Source organism: Canis lupus, chromosome 2, assembly GCF_003254725.2.
Source record: "Canis lupus dingo isolate Sandy chromosome 2, ASM325472v2, whole genome shotgun sequence".
Classification (NCBI taxonomy): domain Eukaryota; kingdom Metazoa; phylum Chordata; class Mammalia; order Carnivora; family Canidae; genus Canis; species Canis lupus.
Window position 1 is genome coordinate 83,479,103 of NC_064244.1, and position 24,776 is coordinate 83,503,878.

The 24,776-nt window shown below is 45.5% G+C and overlaps 1 protein-coding gene and 1 long non-coding RNA gene across 3 annotated transcripts in view; one reads left to right on the forward strand and one right to left on the reverse strand.

Moving 5' to 3' along the window:
* The window catches only part of MTOR (mechanistic target of rapamycin kinase), a 120,087-nt gene that overhangs the window by 23,865 nt on the left and 71,446 nt on the right, over nt 1-24,776 (forward strand). For both annotated transcript variants that reach the window (XM_025477154.3, XM_049107286.1), the window contains exons 14-25: nt 225-347; nt 951-1,040; nt 1,165-1,257; nt 1,960-2,094; nt 2,334-2,463; nt 3,791-4,041; nt 15,045-15,131; nt 17,612-17,779; nt 18,268-18,380; nt 18,912-19,074; nt 20,166-20,258; nt 21,122-21,268. In XM_025477154.3, coding sequence (XP_025332939.1) covers nt 225-347; nt 951-1,040; nt 1,165-1,257; nt 1,960-2,094; nt 2,334-2,463; nt 3,791-4,041; nt 15,045-15,131; nt 17,612-17,779; nt 18,268-18,380; nt 18,912-19,074; nt 20,166-20,258; nt 21,122-21,268 — 1,593 coding nt within the window. The remainder of the gene's footprint in view (nt 1-224; nt 348-950; nt 1,041-1,164; nt 1,258-1,959; nt 2,095-2,333; nt 2,464-3,790; nt 4,042-15,044; nt 15,132-17,611; nt 17,780-18,267; nt 18,381-18,911; nt 19,075-20,165; nt 20,259-21,121; nt 21,269-24,776) is intronic.
* On the reverse strand, nt 14,478-24,292 carry LOC118353921 (uncharacterized). Its single transcript, XR_007409345.1, has 2 exons — nt 22,714-24,292; nt 14,478-22,151 (listed from the first exon to the last, which is right to left on the reverse strand). It is a non-coding gene; the product is annotated as an uncharacterized LOC118353921 (long non-coding RNA).

A 24,776-nucleotide genomic window follows, 5' to 3' on the forward strand; every position in this document is an offset into this window, starting at 1 on the left:
GCACTGTGAAAGCCATGCTCCGGGACGACTATGGGACTGTGGGGGCGGGGACTGGTTTCCCACAGTCCTTCCCACTTTTGCTGTGTCCCCGACTGTTTGCCTCCGTGGAGTATTCAACGGCTACTTGATCCGCGGTCCAGTTCTGGTTCCTCCCTCTAGCTTCTTCTTCAACACACCGTTCCTCTCTAGAGCTCCCTCTACCGCCTGGGCTTTCTTCCCTACAGATTCTGACAGAGCTGGAGCACAGCGGTATTGGAAGAATCAAAGAGCAGAGTGCCCGCATGCTGGGGCACCTGGTCTCCAATGCCCCCCGGCTCATCCGCCCCTACATGGAGCCCATCCTGAAGGTAACTCATGGCAGCTGGAGACACTGGCACTTTCTCTCCAGGTCACCCTGTGTCACCTCCTTTGGGACAATGGAAGTGTTTCGATAGGTAGCATCTTCGGCCCCAGGCTCAGGGTCAAGGGCCACATGAAGCACTCTCAGTGGAAAATCAGCAAAAATCTCACCAGTTGACGGAAGGGCTCCCCTTATGAGAGATAAGATGCAGTGCTTCGGGCACATGATCAGATGCGCTTGGAAAGAAGTAGGTAGATAATGGGATAAAATAGTTCCCTCAAAGGGAAGAAAAAATGAGCTTTAAAGTCTGAATGTGTTAGAGGCATGTGAAATCTTTCAAAACGTAGGTGAATCTGGGCAAATGATCAGAGATACCATTTGAGGAGGCACAAGAAATGTTTTTAAATCATGGTGTTTCTCAGCTCTCTCATGTGTCTACGTGGGCTCACTATGGAGAAAAGTTTTAGAATCCACATTCTGTAGAAATCCTGGATTCATAAATAACAGTAATTAAGCTACAGTTGAAATGGTCTTTCGGGAATTTTACTTACGTAAAAGGTTTCTAGTAGATCCTGTTCTGCATTCATTTTATCATACCTTCTTTTCATAGGCTTTAATTTTGAAACTGAAAGATCCAGACCCTGATCCAAACCCAGGTGTGATCAACAATGTCTTGGCTACAATTGGAGAATTGGCTCAGGTAAGGGGACAGCAGCTTTTTTCCATAGGATGGAAAGAGTACTGTTTAGCCTCCAAGGAAATCAAAGTACTTCTTCATTCCATCATTTCTCATCTTACCTCCCACCTTCTTTTTCGTTTTGCAGGTTAGTGGCCTAGAGATGAGGAAGTGGGTGGATGAACTCTTTATTATCATCATGGACATGCTCCAGGACTCCTCTCTGTTGGCCAAAAGGCAGGTGAGTACTCCTTCCAGACTGAGCAGAGCAGTCCCCTGCGAGGCCTGGGCCCTTGCCTCTCTTCGTCACTTAGTGTCCCCAGCCAGTGCCTGACCCAGAGCTTGACACCTAGTGGGTACTCAGAAGTATGTGTTATGGAAAATGAAGAAAGACCTGGAGTCAGAATTAGCTGTCATCCTGACCGGGAGTCGCTCAGTAAGTTTCAGGGCTGACCCTGCCATTTCCTCCAGATAACAGAAAATCCAGATCATCTGTCAGAACCCCAGCCCCTAGAGGGAAAAAGAAAGCCCGGGCCTGTGGCTGTGGAGGCAAGCAGAGCTTCAGCACTCCCTGCCCCAGCCCTGGCTACTTTTCGTTTGGTCACCAAGGTCATTAGGAGACCAGGCTAAAATTAAGAACAATCTTAATTTCCTTTTAAGTCGGATTTCTCCCATTAATCATTCAGGATGTGAAGGATTGTGTATTTCCTTTGAGAACACTGGGGCTCTTCTTTTGTCTTCTTATCCAGTGATTGTTGCACTGATTTGTGGCCTTGTTTTTATGCCCAGACTCTCAAGGTTCATGGTTAGTGCCTCTACTGGAAACTTCTTTTCTTGTAAAAGTCTCTAACACTTCATTGGAATAGTTAAACAGAGAGTATAAACCATGCTTTCTCTTCCCTCTTGCTGGTTCAACAAACCACATGATCTGTTGCTTGTCCAGGTGGCTCTGTGGACCCTGGGACAGTTGGTGGCCAGCACTGGCTACGTGGTGGAGCCCTACCGGAAGTACCCCACTTTGCTTGAGGTCCTGCTGAATTTTCTGAAGACTGAGCAGAACCAGGGTACACGGAGAGAGGTAGGGAACGTGGCAGACTTGGTTCTTTAAAGACTTTGCTGGAAGAATGGAGAGAGATTGTGGCATTAACATGCTCTGACGGCGTGTTGATTAGGTGTCCTGTCCTCCGTTTTGTTCATACAGCCGGTCGTTCAGGTATGAACTGGGTGTCACAGGACACGAGAGGAATATTCATGAAACCCGTTGTCATCAGATGTTGTGGTGAATGCTTTCTTTTTCCCGTCCCCTTCCCCACCCAGGCTATCCGTGTGTTAGGGCTTTTGGGGGCCCTGGATCCCTACAAGCACAAAGTGAACATCGGCATGATTGACCAGTCCCGCGACGCTTCTGCTGTCAGCCTGTCTGAATCCAAGTCAAGTCAGGATTCCTGTAAGTTGAGGGGAACCGTGAGAGACTTGCCAAGTTCCTGCCTCACAAAGCCCTTGCTGGCTCTGCTTAGAAAGAGCCTTGGGCTGGATAACAAATTATAGCATATTGGCTCACTTCGTGACTTTTGAATGGAAAGTCAAGTTTCCTCTTGAATCACAATAGGGATGCTGCTCCCCGGTGTGTCCAGAGTCCTTACATCTGTCCAGATTCTTTGTCCAGGGTCAATAGGCTAAGCCTGTACCGACTTTTTGGTGCTGGTGAGAGAGATGCGAATTATCACCCTGTCACCTCTGTTCATCTCTCATTCTTTGTTAGCACTTCTTTGATGTTTTCTATCCTCACGGCACCCAAGGAGAAGAGGGTAGAATTTATTCTCCCTGTTGTAATTGCTAGGGAAACCCGAGGCCAGGCTCAGGGGATGGTCAAACTGGAAGCAATCAGAATCCAGGGCTCTCTTTTTCATCAGCTGGTCTAGCCTTGGAGCGCCTCTACTTTTGACAAGTGGCCTAAGAGATTGGGTAGGGTATGGGGCTCTGGCAGATTTTCCTAGACTTAACCCATCGTTCATCAGGGCAGGCTTATTTCCGAAAGAGAGTAAATAAAGCGGTGGCTCTCCCAACTATTCCAGCAAAATGTTGTTTTCCCAAAATAATTTGTTTCTATAAGAACAGTGCTCTCACCCCTGAGCTGTGGAGTCTACACCTCAATAATTTACTTCTAAATTCTACAGATAGAATCCTATCGCTTCTGGTTTGTTCTTCTGTATAGTAGAGAAGCCTAGCTGTGATGTTACCCTGTGGGACCCATGGCTGTCAGGAGGAGAGTCAGCCCGGCCCCTGCAGGTGTCACCCAGTCTCTTGGCTGGTCTCGTTCTTGGACTCTTCAGTGCACTGTTTATCCTCCTCTCACCCAGTCTTTGAGATCCTTGCTGTTCAGGTCAGCTAGCATTTGCCGCTCCCTCATCTGAAGTCCCTAGGGGGACCAAGCAGCTGCTGAACAGATGTTAGCCTAATTTGATTCCCTTTACTTTCTTTTGGGGGAGTAATGATTTTTATTGATGGTTTCAACCACAAAGTTGTCAACTGTAATGATAAACGAAGTTAAACATTGCAATTTAATGAGCACCGGTCATGTACTGTTGTGGTCAGGGTAATAGAAAAGCCAAAAAGTCTTGAATCCTAATGCTGAGAGCCTGTTTGTGGGTTCCTAATAGACCCCGTACTCCCCGTGAATGCTGAACGACAGCTGTTTGTTGTGAGCCAGGTTCTGCTTAAAGCCAGCGACATGTCCTGGATAGCTCATGATTCTCGCCATCACTTTGTCCTAGCCGACTACAGCACCAGTGAGATGCTGGTCAACATGGGCAACCTGCCCCTGGACGAGTTCTACCCCGCCGTGTCCATGGTGGCGCTGATGCGGATCTTCCGAGACCAGTCCCTCTCGCACCATCACACCATGGTTGTCCAGGCCATCACCTTCATCTTCAAGTCCCTGGGCCTCAAGTGTGTGCAGTTTCTGCCGCAGGTCATGCCCACATTCCTCAATGTCATTCGGGTCTGCGATGGGGCCATCCGGGAAGTAAGTAGCTAAAACCCCACCCCGGCTCCCCACGCCCTGCTTCCTACCCGTGCCCTCCTTTGGCTGTTGGGCCGAGTACCTCGCCTCCCCCTAACTCCTGACCCCTAAGGGTACAGGGTCAGTCGGCTGCCTAGTGTCCAGGGTTATCCCCTTGGGATGGATAAACCATGACTGGCTAGGTGGATGGGTGTGTGCATATCCAGAGGTGAGTGTGGTTGTCGGGTAGGATGTCTCACCACGTAGACGTGTGGCCTCCTCATCATTAGATTGAAGCCCATCATTTGTAGTGAGACTGCTACAGGGTGACATGCATACCTCTTAGCAGATCTAACGTCAGCGTCTCCCGTTAGCGCTGAACCAGAGTTTGAGCACACGGTTAAATCGGTCTCTGTTAGATCTGCCCGTGGTAAGGTCATCTGGGGTGTGTGACCATCCTCTTCCCCGACACCCTTGACCCAATGACCGAGCATCTGTGGAGAATCCCTGCCTGAATCCCTGGTCACACTGGTTGCAAAGTACGGACTTCTAGTTTTACCATTTCTTCTACTTCTAGCAGTGGGCACTTTGTTGTAAGGTAGAACTTGCCACTTTCCGTCTGTCTCTCCCTTTTGCTTTCCTTTCTTTAAACTGCAAAATATGCAGAGTGGTTCTGTGATTCTCTACTTAGGCCACTACTGGCAGCAAACCTACTAAATACAGTTCAAGGGGCCTTTTTTTTTAATACTGATTTATTTATTTTAGAGAGAGAGAGAGCGCATGCGCACATGTGTGTGTGCGCGCGAGGGCTGGGGGTGGGGGAAGGGGCAGCTGTGGGGAGAATCCCAAGCAGACCCCCACTGAGCATGGAGACCCAATGCAGGGCTCGATCCCAAGACTCTAAGATCATGACCTGAGCCGAAATCCAGAGTTGGATGCTCAAATGACTGAACCACCCAGCCATCCCTTCAATTAATTTTTTAAATCCATTTTTCCCTCTGTGATTATGTATTCAATGTGATGTGCATATAGAGGAAATAATACCTTTTTAGAAAGTATATTCTCTTACACTGTGCCTGGAGTACAGGAGCGTAGTTTATGTACTCGACCTTTATCAAATTCTTACAAATTCTGATAATTTAAATAAATTTCCCTGGCTTTTCCCTCTAGATAATCCTATAGTCTGCAAAAAGAGAAAGGCAGTTCTAGTTTTTTGTTTTAATCTGTAAACCAGTTGCTACTTTTTCTCATTTACATTTCTGGGACCTCCACTGCAATGTTGATTAGACTCTATGAGACTAGAAATCTTTAATCTTGTTCCTGACTTCAGTGGGACTGCTGTTAAGATTTCCCCACTAAGTAAAATGTTTGCTGTAGGTTTTGGCAGGTAGCTTTTTAAGGGTTATAAATGTTCTCTTATGGTCTTAATTTGTTAGAGTTTTTATCATGAATGGGTATTGGATTTATCAAATGTCTTTGATTTGTCTGGTGTAACAATTACATATTTTTTTCTCTTTTAGCATGTCAATATGTTGAATTACACTGATACATGTTGAAAATTTTTTGAATTCTTGTTTTAAAACCATCATGATTATGATGTATTTCTTGACACATTGAGTTTATATCTAATACTTAATTTAAATTTTTTACATCAACATTCCTGAGTGGAATTGGCCTGTAAATTTTTTTAACTATAAGCTCAAAGATCGGTTTAGCTTTTTTATTTCTTCAAAAACAGTTTAGGGGATCCCTGGGTGGTGCAGCGGTTTAGCGCCTGCCTTTGGCCCAGGGCGCGATCCTGGAGACCTGGGATCGAATCCCACATCGCGCTCCCTGCGTGGAGCCTGCTTCTCCCTCTGCCTATGTCTCTGCCTCTCTCTCTCTCTCTCTCTCTCTCTGTGACTATCATAAATAATAAATAAAAAATTTTAAAAAAAAAACAGTTTAGGTCACATTTCTCGAAGAAATTATTCATTGTTTAAAAATGATTTTATTTTTTTATTTATCTGAGAGAGAGAGAGAAAGCACACATAAGCAGAGGGAGAGGGAGAGGGAGACTTCCCGCTGAGCAGGGAGCCCAACGCAGTTTCGATCCCAGAACCCCAGGATCATGACCTGAGCAGAAGGCAGATGCTTAACTGACAGAGCCACTCCTAAGAAATTATTCATTTTATGTCATGACTATAGATTTGCCCTTTTTTTTTTTTTGATATCCCATAGAATTGGAATCACGTGGGTTTGTGTCTAGCGTCTTTCACTTAACATAGTAGTTTTGGGGTTCATTATGAATCAGCAGTTCATTCCTTCTTCATAGCTGAATAATAATTTAGTGTCATTATTACTCAGAGATAAGTATTTTTAATGTTTCCTATGATTTCTTTTTTCACCACTGAGTTATTTAGAAGTAGATATTTTAGTTTGCAGATTTATGGGATTTTGAATTTCATTTTTGGATCTCTGTTTTCTAACTTAACTGCACTGGGTTTATGATTCTTTAAAGCTTGCTGAAACGGCCTTAATAGTCGAATGCCTGATCTGTTTTGATGTTTCCGGTGTGCTTGAGAATAGCGGGTATTTACTGATGTGTGAGATACAATGTTCCATATATGTCATTAGATTTGAACTTACTACTGTGTTCCTTTTTTTTTTTTTTTTTTGCATTCTCTTTCATCTTATTTTCTTATATGCCCATTACTGAGAGAAATGAGATAAAAATCTTCCTTTACAATGGTGGGTTTATTAATTTCTCATAGTTAAGTCAGTTCTGTTTTATATATTTGAGGGGATATGTTAATTAGGTATGTTCAAATTTAAAATCATGGTATCCTCCTGGTAAGTCGAATCTTTTATCATTTTGAAAGGACTCTTTTTATCATTAATAATACCTTAAATTTATTTTGCTTAATTTTAGGATAGCTACACCAACCTTTTTTTGGAGGGTGTATCTCTTTTATTATCCTTTTACTTTAATTATTTTGTGACTTTTTGCTTTAGATGGGTCTCTCGTGATAATATGTATAATAAGATAGCTAGATTATCCCTTTAACGTAGTCTGAAAATCTTTATTAATCAGTGCATTCAGTCCAGTTATATTTATCATGATTGTTGATATATTAAGGTTTATTTTCACCATCTGATGTAGTGCTTTATTTATTTATTTATTTATTTTTAAATTTTTTTTTTTTTTTTAATTTATGATAGTCACAGAGAGAGAGAGAGAGGCAGAGACACAGGCAGAGGGAGAAGCAGACTCCGTGCACTGGGAGCCTGACGTGGGATTCGATCCCGGGTCTCCAGGATCGTGCCCCGGGCCAAAGGCAGGCGCTAAACCGCTGCGCCAGCCAGGGATCCCCTATTTTTGACCTGCTTTATCTATTTATTTTCTTTTTTTCTTTCTTTTTTGGGCTTGGTTGAGCTTTAATTTTCTTACCTTTGCCCTCTACTTGTTGGCCACCTTTAATTTTAATAAATGTTTTGTAATGGGATATTTCAGTTGTAAACAAAAGTAGACAACTGGGGCGCCTGGGTTAGTCAGTTGAGCATCCAACTCTTGGTTTCAGCTCAGATCACTAGGTCATGGTCATGAGACGAGACCCACATTGGTCTCTGCTTAGAGGGGAGTCTGTTTGAAGATTTTTTCCCTCTGCCCTTTCCCCGACTTGTATGTGTGTTCAAGCTCTCTAAAATGAATAAATCTTTTTTTTAAAGTAGACAATTTATATTAAATTCCCATATTCATAAGTAATTATTAGCATTTTATCAATTTGGTTTCATCTTATTACCTTTCCCCCCCATCTCTCCCCACACACATACACAAACATTTTTTTCTGGGGTGTTTTTGTTTTTTTTTTTAAGATTTTATTTATTTGGGGATCCCTGGGTGGCGCAGCGGTTTGGCGCCTGCCTTTGGCCCGGGGCGTGATCCTGGAGACCCGGGATCGAATCCCACGTCAGGCTCCCTGCATGGAGCCTGCTTCTCCCTCTACCTGTGTCTCTGCCTCTCTGTCTCTCTCTGTGTGACTATCATGAATAAATAAATAAAATCTTTAAAAAAAAAAAAAAAAAGATTTTATTTATTTATTCATGAGAGACACAGGCAGAGGGAGAAGCAGGCTCCATGCAGGGAGCCAATGTGGGACTTGATCCCGGGTCTCCAGGATCACACCCCGGGCCAAAGGCGGCGCTAAACTGAGCCACGTGGACTGCCCATTTTTCTGAGGTATTTTATTTTTATTTTTATTTTTATTTTTATTTTATTTTATTTTATTTTATTTTACTTTATTTTATTTTAATATTTATTTATTTATTCATTCATTCATTCATTCATTCATTCATGATAGACGCACAGAGAAAGAGAGGCAGAGACACAGGCAGAGGGAGAAGCAGGCCCTATGCCAGGAGCCCGATGCAGGACTCAATCCCAGGACTCCAGGATCGTGCCCTGGGCCAAAGGCAGGCGCTAAACTGCTGAGCCACCCAGGGATCCCCTTTCTGGGGTATTTTAAAGCAAATAACAGATATCATACTTTTTCACCAATACTTTTCCCCCCATATAACCAAAATTACAAAAGTAAAAATAATTGCTTAATATCTTCTAATACTAAGTATTAGAAATAAAAGTATCTACAAAAGTAAAAATAATTGCTTAATATCTTCTAATACTAAGCCTTCTTCAGGTGTCCTTGTTTGTCTTTAAAATGTCTTTTTATATTTGATTTATTTGAATCAGAATCCAGGTAAGGTTTGTACATGGCATTCAGTTGATATATCCATTTCTTCTATCCTCCTTTTTCCCCCACTTTTTTTCATGCCACTTATTTGTGGAAGAAAACAGATCATTTGTCTTACAGAATTTCCCATTCTGGATTTGGTTGATTGTATCTTCAAGGTATCTTAACTTCTTGTAAACAAATTAGATTTAGTTGATTAAATTAAGATCCCTTCTTTTGGAGAGAAATACTTTATAGGTGGTACTGAATACTTCCTATTTCAACAGTTAGTCAGCAAGACTTTTGTAAATGATCCACTTTGAGTGATGTAAAGGTTAATCAGTGGGCTCAGGGACTATGATCCTGTGTTCCCCATCAGCCTTTCTCCTACTCATTTAGTGTTCATTGAAGATTGTTATTCTAAAATGATTTAATGATTTTAGATTGTAATTCTAAAATGATTATTTCATTAATGACTGGAAAGCTGTGATTTTCTAATTCTATTTCCTGGATTTATTAGCTAGCGATCACCTATAAAAACTTTATGTTGTCAGCTATTCAGTTAATCTGAAGTATAGTTCATGCAAGAAGGGCAGAATAAGTACGTGATTCTTTCCTTGTGTTTATCAGTGTTTTCAGCGTAATGAATCAACTCCCTTGCAACTCCTCAAAGGTGACTCAGGCACAACCCCTGCTGTTTAGGGAGTATCCTCATCAACTCATGGAGCTATATATAGTATTTCTGTTCATTGAAGGCACTATTCTTTCTCATGATCTAATTATCCCAGTCAGCCTGACTGTTGGGTTCTTTTTATATTGGCCAGTGGTCTTAATCTTTGATCGCTTTTTTGCTTTCTGGCAAAAAAAAAAAAAAAGCTATTCTGAGCTGTCAGGTACATTTCACTGAAGGCTGGGCATGGCCACTTCCAAGGAGCTGTAGTGTCTTGAAGTGAGAGATAGTAGCTAGAGACTGAGTTGGTGTGTTGGGTGCTCATTGCTACTGGTGTATCACTGTTTCTCAGCCATTCAGTGAACAGAACTAGAAATAGGTAATTTTTAGAAAGAGGAAAAATAAGTCATGATGTAGTTGCAGTATCTTGCAGAATACGTCCCTGCATGTATCTTGTATACATATAAATGGTATTAGTAGTAACAGTAAGATTTCTGAATGTAGTTCAAGGGTTTTTGATTTTTTTTTTTTTTTTTTTTTTTTGTGGTTCTTAGTCTGTGTCCTTTGGAGATACACACCAAAATATTCTTTTTTTATTTTTTTTTAATTTTTATTTATTTATTTTTTTAAATTTATTTATGATAGTCACACAGAGAGAGAGAGAGAGAGAGAGGCAGAGACACAGGCAGAGGGAGAAGCAGGCTCCATGCACCGGGAGCCCGACGTGGGATTCGATCCAGGGTCTCCAGGATTGCGCCCTGGGCCAAAGGCAGGCGCTAAACTGCTGCGCCACCCAGGGATCCCCACACCAAAATATTCTGTTTAAAGTCTCTTGAAATTCATCTTTGAGCGATTGTGCAACCAACTTGATTTATAGTTAAATTAGTTTCTGTTTATTTTCAGTTTTTAGAAATTTCTTTGAGGTTTTTCTAATATAACTTTATTCTAGTTATGTAAGACATTAACATAGTTTCAGAGCCAAAACTATAAAATATGTTCAGTGATGTATAGTTTGTCTCCCCATCCATATACCCTGTTTCTTCCTGTAGCATTTCCTATTGCTACTATAACAAATCCCCACCAATGTCATGGCTTCAAACAGCACAAGTTTATTATCTCACAGCTCCATAGGTCATAAGTCTGACAGAGGTCAAACTAAACAAAGTCAGGGTGCCATTGAGGCACAGTCTTTCCTGGAGGCTCTAAGGGAGTCCATCTCCTTGCTATTTCTGGCTTCTAGTGGTTGCCCACATTCCTTGGCCCTCTTTCTCTGCCTTCAGAGTCAGCAATAGTGCCTCTCTGATCCTTCTTTTACTGCCAGATCCAGCTCTCTGCGCACTGTCATCAAAGGTTCTCTGCTTTTAAGGGACAATCTCCATATGTCAAAGTCCTAAACCTAGATCATGTCTTGAGGAGTCCCCTTTGTTGTACAGGGTCATTTATTTGTGGGATCTAAGGTTTAGGACATAGACTTCTTTGGCCTACCTTTATTTTGCCTATATCTCACTTCCCCGTAAGGTAACCATTTGATCATTTTTCTATTTTATCTTTTCATTCTTTGTTTTTGAAAATGTAAAGAAATCCATCTTCCCTTGCCTTCCTTCCTCAGAAGAGAACTTAATGTAAACAATGTTGGGCGCCCCACCTTTTTTTCCCTGTGACAGCAGCGTGTCCTGGAGTTTGTGCCATGGCAGCACCAGGATGCCTGCATTCCTTGAGAGGTGATGGCACTCCACTGTGTGGACAGCCATGTGACCTGTCCCTTTGGATGAATGTTTGCATTTTTTCCATTCTTTTGGTACTTAAAATGATCCTGTAAAAAAAGCTTTGTATGTACATCATTTTTACCTTTTTCTGTACTTGACTGGCCTTGCTTTTTACATTTATTTTATTTTATTTTATTTATTTTTTTGGAATCTGTATACCCTGTGTGGGACTTCAGCTCACAACCTGGAGGTCATGAGTCGCACGCTCCTCCGACTAAGCCAGGTGCCCCCTGATTTTTTTACACTCAGATCTTTGAGCTCTTTGGAATATGTGCCTCTGTACAGGATGAGGGATGGATTCATTTTGTCTTTTTCACCCTTAGATTTAGTCTCCCATCCCTAACTTTAATGCCTAATTTTAAAAATCAATCCATATCTTCATCCTTCTCCTGAATGACATACAAAACTTAGAATGATTGCTCAGGCTGTCTGCTTCTCTCTTTGTGGTATCACTTTTTTTTCCTACCTTTTTTCCCCTAGTTTTAGATCAAACTAAACATCATTGCTATTTTATGCACAGACATGCTTCCTGTCTCAATTCTCTGTGTTCTGTTTCCCCCTTCAGGGCTTTTTCCTAGGATCTTTATTCTTCTTTAGAATGAGGAACATTTGTGAGCATCCATCAAAGTAAACTCTCTGTTTCTGTGTATCTAAAAAAAAATGTGGGCAGCTCGGGTGGCTCAGCGGTTTAGCACTGCCTTCAGCCCAGGGGGCGATCCTGGAGACCCAGGCTCCCTGCATGGAGCCTGCTTCTCCCTCTGCCTGTGTCTCTGCCTCTCTCTCTCTCTCTGTCTCTGTCTCTCATGAATAAATAAATTAAATATTTTTAAAATAAAAAAATGTTTATTTCACCATCATTTAAAATCTTGATTTAGCTAAAGGATACGATTCTGGGTTCTCCTACAACTGTAGATAAGATCCCACATTTTCTGATTTTTTTTTTGTTGTTGTTGTCATTGAGAAATCACGATTAACCTTTTCATTTCATAACCATTTCATTCACTTTTCTCAGTGGCTATTTCAGGTCCTCTCATTATATTTGTTGCCCCAAAGTTGCAATTATTGTGTATCTAGATAGAGATTCTTTCTCACATCCTCTCTGGGATTTGTGGACTTCCTGAATATGAGAATTCCACCCTCTGTTTTTTCCTTCCAGAATTTGATTCACATGTAGAGCTCACTTTGTCCTTAATGTCTATTAGTTTCCTCTTTGTATTTTTCCTCTTGATCGATCTCTTGGAGATCCAGTCTGGATATTTCTTCACACCCCTTTTTGTTCATGAATCCTCAATTGTGTCTCAGTTGATGACCTGTCCTTGAGTTTTTAGTTTCAACTACATTTTTAAAAATATCTAAAGTTATACTAGGTTCTTTCATATATGCTTAGTATTTTTTGGTGGTATCCTATTCTTTACTCGTTATTTTAATTCTCACATTTATTTATTTAAGCACTTTATTTTATTTTATTTTTTAATTTTATTTATTTATTCATGAGAGACACAGAGAGAGAGGCAGAGACATACGCAGAGGGAGAAGCAGGCTCCCTGTGGGAAGTGCGATGTGGGACTCGATCCCGGGACTCTGGGATCACGCCCTAAGCCAAAGGCAGACGCTGAGCCTCCCAGGTGTCCCGATTTAAGCATTTTAAACAGATCTATTTTATATTTTTTATCCAGTAATTCCAATATATATTAAATCCTTGGTGGGTCTGATCCTGCTATTTATTGTTTCTGCTGAGTCACATGGGCAGTGGTCTGTCCTTATGTGTCTTATAATTTTGGATCATGTAGCCTATGCAGCTGGGCATTTCCTGGAGCAGTACTAGAAAATGTGCTCTCAAGTTGCATCTCTCCAGAGAAGACTTGCACTTGCTTCTGCCACATGACTCTTAAAAGAGAACTTTAAGTTAATTTCTTGACTTAAAGTTTCTCAGTCCACATAGTCAAATAACGCTCTAAACTCATACGGGAATGACCTAAAATTACAGGCTATTGGCGATGCCGTTTTTCCTACCTACTAGACTCCACATCAAGCCTGACAAATGTCTTTGTCTCCTTTTGCCAGTGGACAGATTTGGGGGTGGTGGGGGGGATGAGGTCACTATTTCTCTTAACACATAGCCCTCTGAAGGTCTGGTTTTCTGCGAAAGGTTTCCATTCTGATAACAATACAGTTATTTTTTATTGTTTATGCGTTATCTTTAGGCTTTTCATGGCAGAGACATCTAACCCACCGTATTTTCAAGATCAAAACTCTGTGTTGTCCTTTTAAAATACTAATGTTCAGGGGGGGGAAAGAGGAGAAAAGCTTGTGGAAGAATCTAAGGGAGAAGAAATGAGGGGGCCGCTGGACTCTTTGCTGTGCAGAAGGCCCTTGCTGTGGGCATCTATCCTGTGGCCGCTGCAGGTGGCTTAGCACCGATGAGCTTCCCCATTACACCTAGTGCGAAATGACAGCAGGGGTCAAAAGGCTCTGTCCTTTCTGTCTCGTGGTTTTCCTGACCTCCCTGCCATCCCTAATGCCCTGCTTTTCCTCCAGCTTCGGTTTTCTACCTTCTTTCAGGTTTTGCATAACAAGAATGTAGCTAAAATCCATTATACTTAGTCTCACATCCCTTGACTTCTGGAATGTCCCCTTATAAAGACTATTTCGCAAAAACAGCATGATTTGATGAGGTGGCTCCCAAGAGGTAGGTAGGGATGGCTGTCCTGAGTTGAGTCAGACCTGTGCCATGGGATAGGCAGGTTCTGACCACCTTATAATTCACTGGCCTCCCTGTCTTTAGAGAATGTATCCACACTCCTTGGAGCCCAACCCTGTATGTCATGTGAGTCTCACCTCTCCAGGTAGTAAGTCTGTTACTTGCTATTTGGAACAACACTTTTTACTTATCCCTAACTTGCCCACGTTTCAAAATGCAGGTAAGAGTAGAAATATGTATGTTCACTGCTAAATTGTCCTTATTAATGAGGGGAGGCAGAGGCATAGAGAGCTATAAAAATCTTTCCAGGAGGGGGGTTTAGAATATGATTTGCTACTGCATATAATAAAATAAAGACTATACCATAAAGACCTCTTTAGCCAAGAAAGTAGCTGGATCACCTTTACTCAAGCCTTTTTATTCTGAGCCTGTTTTAGCAGAAGGCATGTCTTCTTATGCCTATACCAAATCAACCTGAATAGAATCTCCTTATCCCATCCCTCCCCCAGTTTGCTTACTGTCTTGGCTCACGGTTTCTTAGAGACCAACAATTTACCTAATGAACTAAGATCTGATTAATTGAGTTAATTACTATAAGTGAACCACAATACCCGTCATATGTCACTGTATTTATTTAGAAAGTAAGTGGTAGTAAATTAGAACTGAAGAGACAAAAGATACATTTATAGTTGATGAAAAGTCTCGTGTCCATTGTGAAGTCTGAGTCACCCGGCAAATCCTTCGGTGGTAGCACTTGAGAGGCCTCACATCCCGCTGCTGGTGCTTCCCAGGGGTTCTCCACTTAATTTCAAGGGAGCCCGGAGACAGGTACTGTTATCTGCCTCTTGCCCCTGAACAGGCCCAGGGCAGAGAGGTTAAATGAAGGTCACAGAGCCGAGGTGGCATCATGGCTCTCGACGGCCAGTGTGGCCTTGCAGCCCTTGCAGCCCTTGCGGTGCGGTCAGGCTGGGGGCGGGGTGTAAAACCACTGAGAGTTGTTTCTAGTCCCCACTGCGATCACCGCCAAAGGGTTTCAGTCTGGTTTTTTTAAGACTTGATCTCAGAAAATGGATGTGGTGGAAACGGATTGCATAGCTGTGTTTGTTCCCACGGACTTCGGGTAACCCTGGGAGTTCTCCGTCATTCCTGATGCCAGCTCTCTGCCCTCTTCTCCGCTGCAGTTCCTGTTCCAGCAGCTGGGAATGTTGGTGTCCTTTGTGAAGAGCCACATCAGACCTTACATGGATGAAATAGTCACCCTCATGAGAGTGAGTACAAGTTAGTGCTTTGGCCGGTCCTTCAGTGTTTGGGTCAAGGCACCTGCAGAGGCAGGTTGGGAGAGCATGGACATTTTTGTCCTGGGTCTTCGTAAAGCTGTGACATCCGGAGTGTAAAATGTGGGACAAGGGTCCCCGGTGGGTGATGACAAGGGCGGGGGGCAGCTGCCACAGGCTCCAGCACCTGAGGTGTGAAGTCGGAGGAAAAGTCCTGAAGTTATTGTTTTGCCAGAAATAGACTCTCGAGTTCTTTGCCTCGCACACAACAAAGCAATTTCACTTTAATATCACAACAGTGCTTTACTGTTCCCATGAAAGCCTTCCTTCGTACGGCCCATAAAACCGTGGCCTTAAGAGAGGTTTGGGGATTAGCACTATTAAATATGATGAACTCCTGTCAGGCACTGAGGAGGAAGGCGAGGCTTTACCCCACCGCCTTCCAGAGCGTAAATGCCACCTTCCGACTGCAGCAGCACCCGAGGAAAGAGGAAAGGCTCCCGTCCCAGATTTTATAACCTGCTTTAAGCAGGTGCGGAAGATTCCCCGGTCGTCGGTGGCAATATCGTTTTTCTGTCTGAGGAGGAGGCCTGCTTCCTGCTGTTCTGTATCATTTAAATGTCTCTGTTGGGAAGCTTGCTTTGCAGAGATGGCTGTGCCCTCAAAGAATTGGAAGACAATTCTTCCCTGATTTCTGCTCTTCTCTGCCAGCCCTTTGTAGTCAGCTGGAGGAAGCCGCAGGACTAAAATCAAAGTGGCTCACTTCAAAACTGGAACTTCCCTGAAACTGGGTCTCAGAACTGAAAAACTCCTGTCTGTACAAATAATTAAAACCGTGCGGCTCTCAGACTCCTGCCACGGAGGCCTCTGTCGAGCGCAGTGCTGGAGGGCTGCGGGCCGCGTGGGCGAGGGGCCAGGGGTAGCCAAGCAGCACCAATCAGAGACTTAGACCCCAGAAAAGGCTTCGGACCAAAACGTGGGAGTTTGAGACAGGGAGCTTCATACCTGCAAAACGCAGCTTTCATTTCCTCCAAGGTGGCTGAGGTGCACCAGGGGCTCTTCCTCTGACTGCCCATCCTGGGCATTTTAATGAGCACCCCTGAGCCTGGGATGAGAACAGCGATCCCTGGGCAGGCTGCCTGGCTTCTTTGAGGTAGAGAAGCCCCTGTAAGCAGCCAATAGTAATACAGTGGAGACGGCAAGCGGACTCTGTCCAAAGAAGGCAGAGTGCGGGCTAAGCGACTGCACATCAGACAAACTGTGGGGGTGTAACATCTCAAGTGTTTCTTTGGCAAAGGTTTTTATCTAGAGAAAATAGCCTTTTTCAGAGAGAATACTTCTCCCTCCAAGCAGAGGGAATGTTTTACCAGCATCTTTTAATATGGTTTTTACTTTCTAAACTGTTAGGATTTTTAAGACACTTTTTAAATAAAAATACTTCAAGCTTCTGTAAAGCCTTACTTCTGAGGAGTTCTGTCTTTCTTTTTTTAGTTGAGGGCCCCAAAGTATGAATATGCATGTGTTGCCATCATCATTAGGGCTTCTATCATCATCAAGTCTCCTTCTCTGGAGGTTTCAAACAAGGCAGTAGGCAAGTTTCTTTTTGAGTTGATTTGAAGTGACAGCTTTTCCTAGAGTCAGAAACTCAGACCAGTTTAGGTACCGAGCCAGATCCTGTGGCCATTTGGCCCAGTTTTTATTTTGGTAACTTACGTGGAACATAACTTCGTGGGTATAGAAAAAGTACTCCTTTTGTGGCATTATCCAGGCCTGAAAATGATTTGGGACAAATGTCAGGCGCTACCTATATCTCGCAAAGTCTAAATCCAGAAAGGGCAGGAAACTTAACACTGGGATCACCCTCTGCTGGATACTGGATGGTACCCAAAGTAAAGAATCTACCGGAGGCAACCTGAGAGCCCCTCGAGTGAAGTAAACCATTCACTCACTCTGTAAACGTGTGTTTGGGTGGCTGGACTATGCCAGGTGCTGTGTGAGATTCTGGGGAGACAGAGGTGGCTCAGAGGGGCTTCCTGCCCTTAACTAGTTTACAGTCTAGTAGAGAGAAGGGGGCAAAGTGAAGTTCTTGCAGGTGCTAGAAAAGAGGGGGCAAGGGGACCCAGAGTATGTAACAGAACGGGAAAGCCCCCATAGAAGTGAGGCTTGAGCCGGGTCTAGAAACACAGGTGGGGCTTTAGCTGAGCAAGAGGAGGAGCTCTAGGCAGAGAACAGCACAAGCAAAGCACAGAGGAGTGGAGGAGCCTGGTGCTTTTGGTAAAATGCAGTTTAATTTGTGCACTGTGACTATGAGCTAGGATACGAAGAGCCCTGGGGAGAGGAGGCCGGGGAAGGACTCCCTCCCGGGGCCAACTGCTCACTACAGTTTTGCTTCTTTGGGGCCATCTCCGTTCCTTACTTCTTAGTTCAGCAGAAAGGCACTTGGCTTCGCTTCTCACTCTTTTCCCTCTTCATAGGAATTCTGGGTCATGAACACCTCGATCCAGAGCACAATCATTCTTCTCATTGAGCAAATTGTGGTAGCTCTTGGGGGTGAATTTAAGCTCTACCTGCCCCAGCTGATCCCACACATGCTCCGCGTCTTCATGCATGATAACAGCCCAGGCCGCATCGTCTCCATCAAGGTGAGTCCAGAAAGGCGTCCTCTAGAGACGTTTCCAGCAGCTGTAAGAGTCCAGGGGTGATCAGCTAAGAGGCAAGCCCCTATTTTGAGTGACACAATGGTGCTCGAACCACAAGGTCGAATCCAAAGACTGCTAATACCCGATGCGTGCAGTTAACAGGATGTTTACAGCCAGTCCTCTCTTGATTGGCCGTATGTTTTATCTCCTTTAGTGGATTATTCTTGGTAACTGTTTTATCCTTGACCCATTCTCTCTGTTATCTAGCAACTGATTCTTTATCCATTGAAAGAAGCTCAGAGAAAGCAAAATAAAATGGGGAGAGTGCTACCAAAAAAAATGTAGCTCAAGACCACTTTTCAGAGTCTCCACAGAATTCGGAGTTACCCACACACTTGCCCCACTCCATGTGCCTGGGTACTTGGTACCTGCCTGGGTCCTTGGTACCTGCCTGTATTTGTTCATCACTGGGCCTTTGCTCCCTCTTGCAGCTGTTGGCTGCCATCCAGCTGTTTGGTGCCAACCTGGATGACTATCTGCATTTGTTGTTGCCTCCTATCGTGAAGCTGTTTGACGCCCCGGAAGTTCCCCTGCCGTCTCGGAAGTAAGTACCTGCGCTTTGGGACTAAGTAGCCAGCAAGCTTTTCATGTTTTGTTGAAGATGTCCTTTTCTTTCTTTTTTTTTTTTTTTTAAGAATTTTATTTATTTATTCATGAGAGACACAGAGAGAGGCAGAGACACAGGCAGAGGGAGAAGCAGGCCCCCTGCAGGGAGTCCGATGTAGGACTCGATCCTGGGGTCATGCCCTGGGCTGAAGGCAGACACTGAGCTGCTGAGCCACCCAGGCGTCCCAAGATGTCCTTTTCTTAAGTTTGCAGGCCATCTTTCCTTTTTTTTTTTGTTTTTTTTTTTAACCTCAGCTTCAGCTCTCTTTATTTAATCCAGATATGCCCCAGGTTTCTTGAGCTCTTAACCATCCCCATCCCACTGGGACATAGGTTGGATCCGTGTCACCTGGGATGCCTCCAATCCCTGCCTTTCCATTTGGTACTGCTTGTTAAGATAACCCTCAGCCATTTCTCATTTTTTGGGACCGTATATTAGCAATTACCGTGTGTCTGCGATTGTTTGTAGGGCAGCGCTAGAGACCGTAGACCGCCTGACAGAGTCCCTGGACTTCACTGACTATGCCTCCCGTATCATTCATCCGATTGTTCGGACGCTAGACCAGAGCCCGGAGCTGCGTCCCACAGCCATGGACACATTGTCTTCACTGGTCTTCCAACTGGGGAAGAAGGTGAGGCAGGAGTCCTAACCAAACATGCTCTTCCGCCTGGCTTGGGGAAGATGACTCTGTCTGTGAATGTCTCTACTTGTAGCTCCCAGCCATCGTCAAAGAACTAGGAACCTTTGCTTTTTTTGTTCCTTCATTTATTTAGCAAATATTTCTTGAGCCACCTCTGTGGGCTAAATGCTGTTCTGGGGTTAACATAACCTTGTTGTCCTCATGGAGCTTACATTCCAGTGAGGTATGGCTCATACACACAGTCTGTCTCGTCGAGCACAGAGTATGAATGGGGAGAGATGCTGTGTATTTAGGGTAGACAGCAAAGACCTCTTAATGAGTTGACATTTGACCAGAGACCTAAATAAAGGTCTGAGCCCAGAGAGTCGGATGCTGGCAGAAGGAGTAGCAGATGCAAAGGTGTGAGGAGGATGCTTGAAGGGTCCAGGGAACAGCAGGAACGCGGTGTGGCTTCAGAGGAGGCAGCGGGGAGACTGGGGGTGGGGAAGGCTTGGAGTTCTGGTCAAAGAGATAAGCTGGGGCTGGGGTGGGGTGTAGAGACGAGGTGCTGTAGACCAGTGGTTCCCAAATGTCCCCGGACAGGAGCTACATAGCTGGGAACCTGTTAGAAATGCATATTCTCAGGCCTGAGCCCAGACCTGAACCAGAAACTAGCTGTGGAGCCCAACAGTCTCTGGTTTCATAAACCCTCTGGGTGATCCTGACGCCCACAGAAATGTGCACATCACTGTTACGGGCTGTTACAAGTGCTTGGGCTTTTTCTCTGAACAGGACTAGAAGCCTTTGGAGGCTCTTGATCACAGGAGTACTGTGGTCTGACCCGGTGACTCACAGTGCTCTGTGAGGAACAGACTAGGCCAAGGGCGGGAGCAGAGAGCCATCACAGGCCATCATGGTAACCTAGACGAAGGTGATGGGGACTAGTATTGTAGCGGGGGAGGTGTGAGAGAGGTGATTCTCCTTAATAACACAGAGCCACCCAAACCCAGGAGAACTAGCTGGAACATAGCGGGGCGGTATTGTTTTTTCTGCTTCCCACGTTGCAGCGTAACGTTTCTGTCCTCTTCCCACTCCTTCAACAGTACCAAATTTTCATTCCAATGGTGAATAAAGTCCTGGTGCGACACCGAATCAACCATCAGCGCTACGACGTCCTCATCTGCAGAATCGTCAAGGTGAATTGCACTGATTTCTGTTCCAAAGTCCCGTTGTCTCTCCCCGTTAGTATTGGAGCATGTTTAGCTTTTTAGCTCTGAACTAACGATGGGCAAACAGTTTCTGTAAAGATAGCGAGTTTTTCTCAGCTCTGTAGGCAGCGTGGGCTCCGAGGCAGTGATTGGACCCCACTGTAGCCCTAAAGCAGCCGCACGTGCCTGGAAGATGGTGAGCCTGGCCGCCTGCCAGCGCTCTTTTACTTAGGGACACCACGGTGTGCCTCTCTAAAAGCTTGCACATGTTACAAAATATTAATTTTCCTTTGATTTTTTTTTCCCCCAACAATTTGAAAATAAACCCTTCTTGGCTCTCAGGCCAAACAAAGCCAGGCAGTGGGCCATTTGCCCTCCTTCTTGTAGCCCTTTGGTCATTGCCCACAGTTTTAGCTTCGCCAGCTACATGCTCATCCTACGGAGTTAATGCCATCAGTGACCTAGAGTGCCCAGCAACGACGGGTCTACAGGGGGGAATGATGCCCACCGTGCTTCATTTTGTCCATGCATGTAACTGTTTTACTTTTTTTTTTTTTAAGATTTTATTTATTCATTCATGACAGAGAAAGAGAGAGGCAGAGACACAGGCAGGAGAAGCAGGCTCTATGCAGGGAGCCTGTTGTGGGACTCGATCCCGGGACTCTAGGATCACACGCTGGGCCAAAGGCTGGCACTAAACCACCGAGCCACCCAGGGATCCCAACTGTTTTACTTCTTGTTGACATCCTGACTTTACCAGAAGCTGAGACCCTCCCAAGGTGTGAGGGTGTTTTCTAAACTGGGAGGACCTAGTGGAGTTGCAGGGTTTTTCTGTGAATCTCTGGTTGCAGGGATACACCCTTGCTGACGAGGAAGAGGACCCTTTGATTTATCAGCATCGAATGCTGAGGAGCGGCCAAGGGGATGCGTTGGCTAGTGGGCCAGTAGAAACGGGACCCATGAAGAAACTGCACGTCAGCACCATCAACCTCCAAAAGGCAGGTCCATGATTTCTGGGGGGATGAGGGGAGGCGCTTGGAGAGGAGAGCCCTGCCCCTCTCTTGTTCAGAACTCTTAGCTCTTACTGCCATCAGCTTAAAACAACCAAAGACCAGCCCAAGCAGTTTTCTGAAATTATATATACCATGAACTTAGGGTAGGTCATTTGGTCTTTTTCCAAGTGTCCAAATTACACATTTTTTAAATAAAGAGTAAGTGTAGAACAAAGTTTGAAGCTTCCTGGGAGCTTTGATAGTGGAATCCTTTGTTGCAAATAACGTTCTCATTTTTTTACGCGAATGGAGCAAAACCAGCGAGTCCCCTGGTTAGCACTGAGACTGGTGCCTCTCAGACTCTGTGACTCATGGGCTTATGGACTGCCGGGGGCTGGTGACAATGCTTGTTCTGACTTGGGTGGTCTGAGGTCAGGCCTACATTCTGCCTTTCTGCCGAAGCCCTAGGTAACACCAGTGCTACTGGTCCAGGGACCACACTCTGAGTGGTGAGCTCTGAGATCTTTGCAGGTAAATAGGAAGTTCTCTGTGCTGGCAAAAGCCCGGGATATAACCAACTCTCACTGTATGTGCCACCAGCCGTCCCCTTAAAACAGTTTGAGAGCATTGCTGGTAGATCTGAGCAGAGTAACCAGAGATATGTCACCGACTTTTAAATAAATATACCAGGTCTCTTAGTTTGCGCATTTTGCATTAGCGTTCGTGCTTCTGGCGACTGTGAGCAGCTCCCTGTGGTAGGATTCTTCCTTTGTTAGTAGTTAACCCACAGCGGTGACACTTCAGGATGGCCGTGGACCGAGCGATGGGCTGAGCGATGGGCTGGGCAGGGCTGGGTCCCTGCTGGCTCGTTCTCTTCTTTGGACCAAGCCTGTAAAGATTTGGACACAGAGCCCTCTGTGTGTGGCTGTGTGTGTGTGTGCACCACGTGCACACAGCTGGGGAACACGAGCTCATCGCTGACTATGGAGCCAGCCTTCCCCCCATGCCAGCAGCTGTGAAGTGCCAGCTCCCGAGGAGTGCTGGGGGATTTAAGAAGGAAGTGGTGAAAGACCCCGGGGGCAAGCGCATGCGCTTTCTCTGCGTGGGGCGGGCCACTGCTCGTCCAAGACTGCAGGAGGAGAAGGCCACCGGTCCTCCAGCGTCCCCGGGTAGCTGTTGAGGCCACCCGCTGACCCCTCACACTTCAGGGAGGGGCCAGGCAGAGAGGCCAGATGTACATTTCCACCCAGATGTTTTCTGCTTGCCCGGGTTCAGAGTGTCCTTCCAACCGGACAGCTGTCCACCCTCTTACAGCTCTGTCCTGCCTATTTTAGGAAACTCCCCGGTGGTCTGGGTTGCTCCCAGGAAGGTTTGCTTTCTGCCCAAGACTCAGTAAAAGAAGCGTGACCTTTGCCAAACAGAAAAAAGAAAGAGTCTCTAGTTTATCTCACCTGAGAGAACAGACCCAGCCCAAGAACCCTAAGCAGAATGTGCAGCTCTGGCTCTTGGCCCCGTTTGTGCTTCCACGTCCTCATGTGCTGGTAGCTCAGGTTGGGTGCAGTGACCGGTGTGAGCCGCTCAGAGTAACAGAGCCCACCTCGGTCATCCTTCTACGAGCTATGCTAACGGGAGTCACACGGAGAGAAGGCGGAGAAACCGTTCGTGTGTGCCTCCAGGGTGCCTGCCAGGACTTCGAGCACCTTTCCAGTCTTAGGAGAAGCTCTTCGGACGCCTCCTAAGTGAATAACCTGCCATCTATCCGCATGTGCCAGCGTCACCGCAGGAGGCAGTCACCTGTGGGCGGTGGCAGCAGGCAGCTGGCTGGTGTTGACACGGTTACCACGGAACCCGGAGGAGCGAGAATGGATCAGGCTTCAAATGAAAGAACAGCAGGGAAAGGTCCTGCAGTTGTCCATGAAGCTAAGGTTTCTGGAGACTTCTTTGCTACCATTTCTCAAGTGGCGACAATGTTAGTCCTGACAGCTGCCAGCGCTCGTGGAGTGCTTCCCGCGTGTCAAGCACTGATATGAGCACGTTACGCTTATCGACTACTCTACCCTTCACCCTGTGAGTTAGATGCTATCGTTACTGTCGACCTTCTGCAGATGTGGAGGTCGAGGCCCTGAAAGGTTAAGTGATTGGCCCAAAGTCAGCTAGTAAATGGTGGAGCCAGGATTTGACCAAGGTAGCATGACTGCAGAGCCCAGTCTCTTAACCACAGTGCTGAGCTGCATCTGCCTCATGCAGGCTCAGCCCCACATCACGAGAGGGAAAGGCATTCGTGATTCTCCCTTGTGTATGTTCAGCTTTTGAAATGCCGGGTGCTGTGGGGCAGGCCTCTGGGAGAAGGGGCTTGATGCTCCCATTTTGTTCAGTAGAACAAGTTAAAAAAAGTCAAGTAACAGGTGTCACTCTTCCTCCTGGCTCAGGGCACCCATTGTATCATCAGTGAGAATCACGCACGTTTCAGTTTGTCCCTTAACATCTGTAGCTCACTTTCTTCTGACGTAAAACAGTAGCTTGTATGATATCACTCATGGGTAACTCCTCAGAAGCCATAGCAGATCTCCAGCTTATCCCAGGGACGGGATGGATTGTGTCGTTGATGGTTAGGTGTATAGCACATGGGGATCTCCGCCGCTCCCTGGATGGCTTCACTGGAGAACCTCTGCTCAGCTTAGTTTCCCTAGTTTAAGGAGGACACATGTCTATTCTGCTGGAAAAATCTAAGAATGTATTTTAAAAGGGCTAGGCCCGCTCAAGAAGATGGCGTTTTGATAATATGAGCAACTGTTTTTGCTCCTCTCTTTAGCAAGAGCTCTTTAGATGTGTTATCCCTTGATGCAGAAGACTGGGGCTCTGATGCAGCATACGGGTCATTTGGCCCGAGTGCTCCAGCTGCCCTGGCGGAGCCAGGATTCCAAGCGGTGTTTCTGAGCAGACAGTAATAGGCACTCACAAGAGCATGAAGTTTGGGCCCATCGCTGGTACAAATCTGTGACACGTACTCAATCCTGAAAACACCCTGGGAGGTGGAACTGTTACCCTCATTTTACAAGTGAGGAGACAGACCCAAGAGAGAAGTAACTTGCCCAAGGTCAGCCAGCCAGGCAGTTAGATAACAGCCGTGTGAAACTCAAGCTGCCAAGCTCCAGAGTGCAGCTGTGCCCACGACACTGACTGCCCGTGTCCAGAGCCCGGGTCTTCCCGTCCGCCTCCCTAGCTTCCCTGGTCATAACTCTGGATGCCTGGAGTGCTTAGAGTTTTGAGGAAAGCCGGAAGGGATAAATCAGAAAGTAAAAGTTAAATCTGTTCAGCCCCCTTGTCTCCCTCTGCACCGGGCCGTGTGCTCTGGGCTCGGGCTCGCCCGGGCGTGCTGGGACTCACGGTGCTGCGAGCCTGCCGTTTTCCCTGTGTGGCTGCTGTGCAACGAGCCTGTGTCCTGCGGAGCGCCCGGGCCGCTCCCACGCCGCGGGGGCCGTTAGGCTCTGTGGAACGCACCCTGCGTGTGACG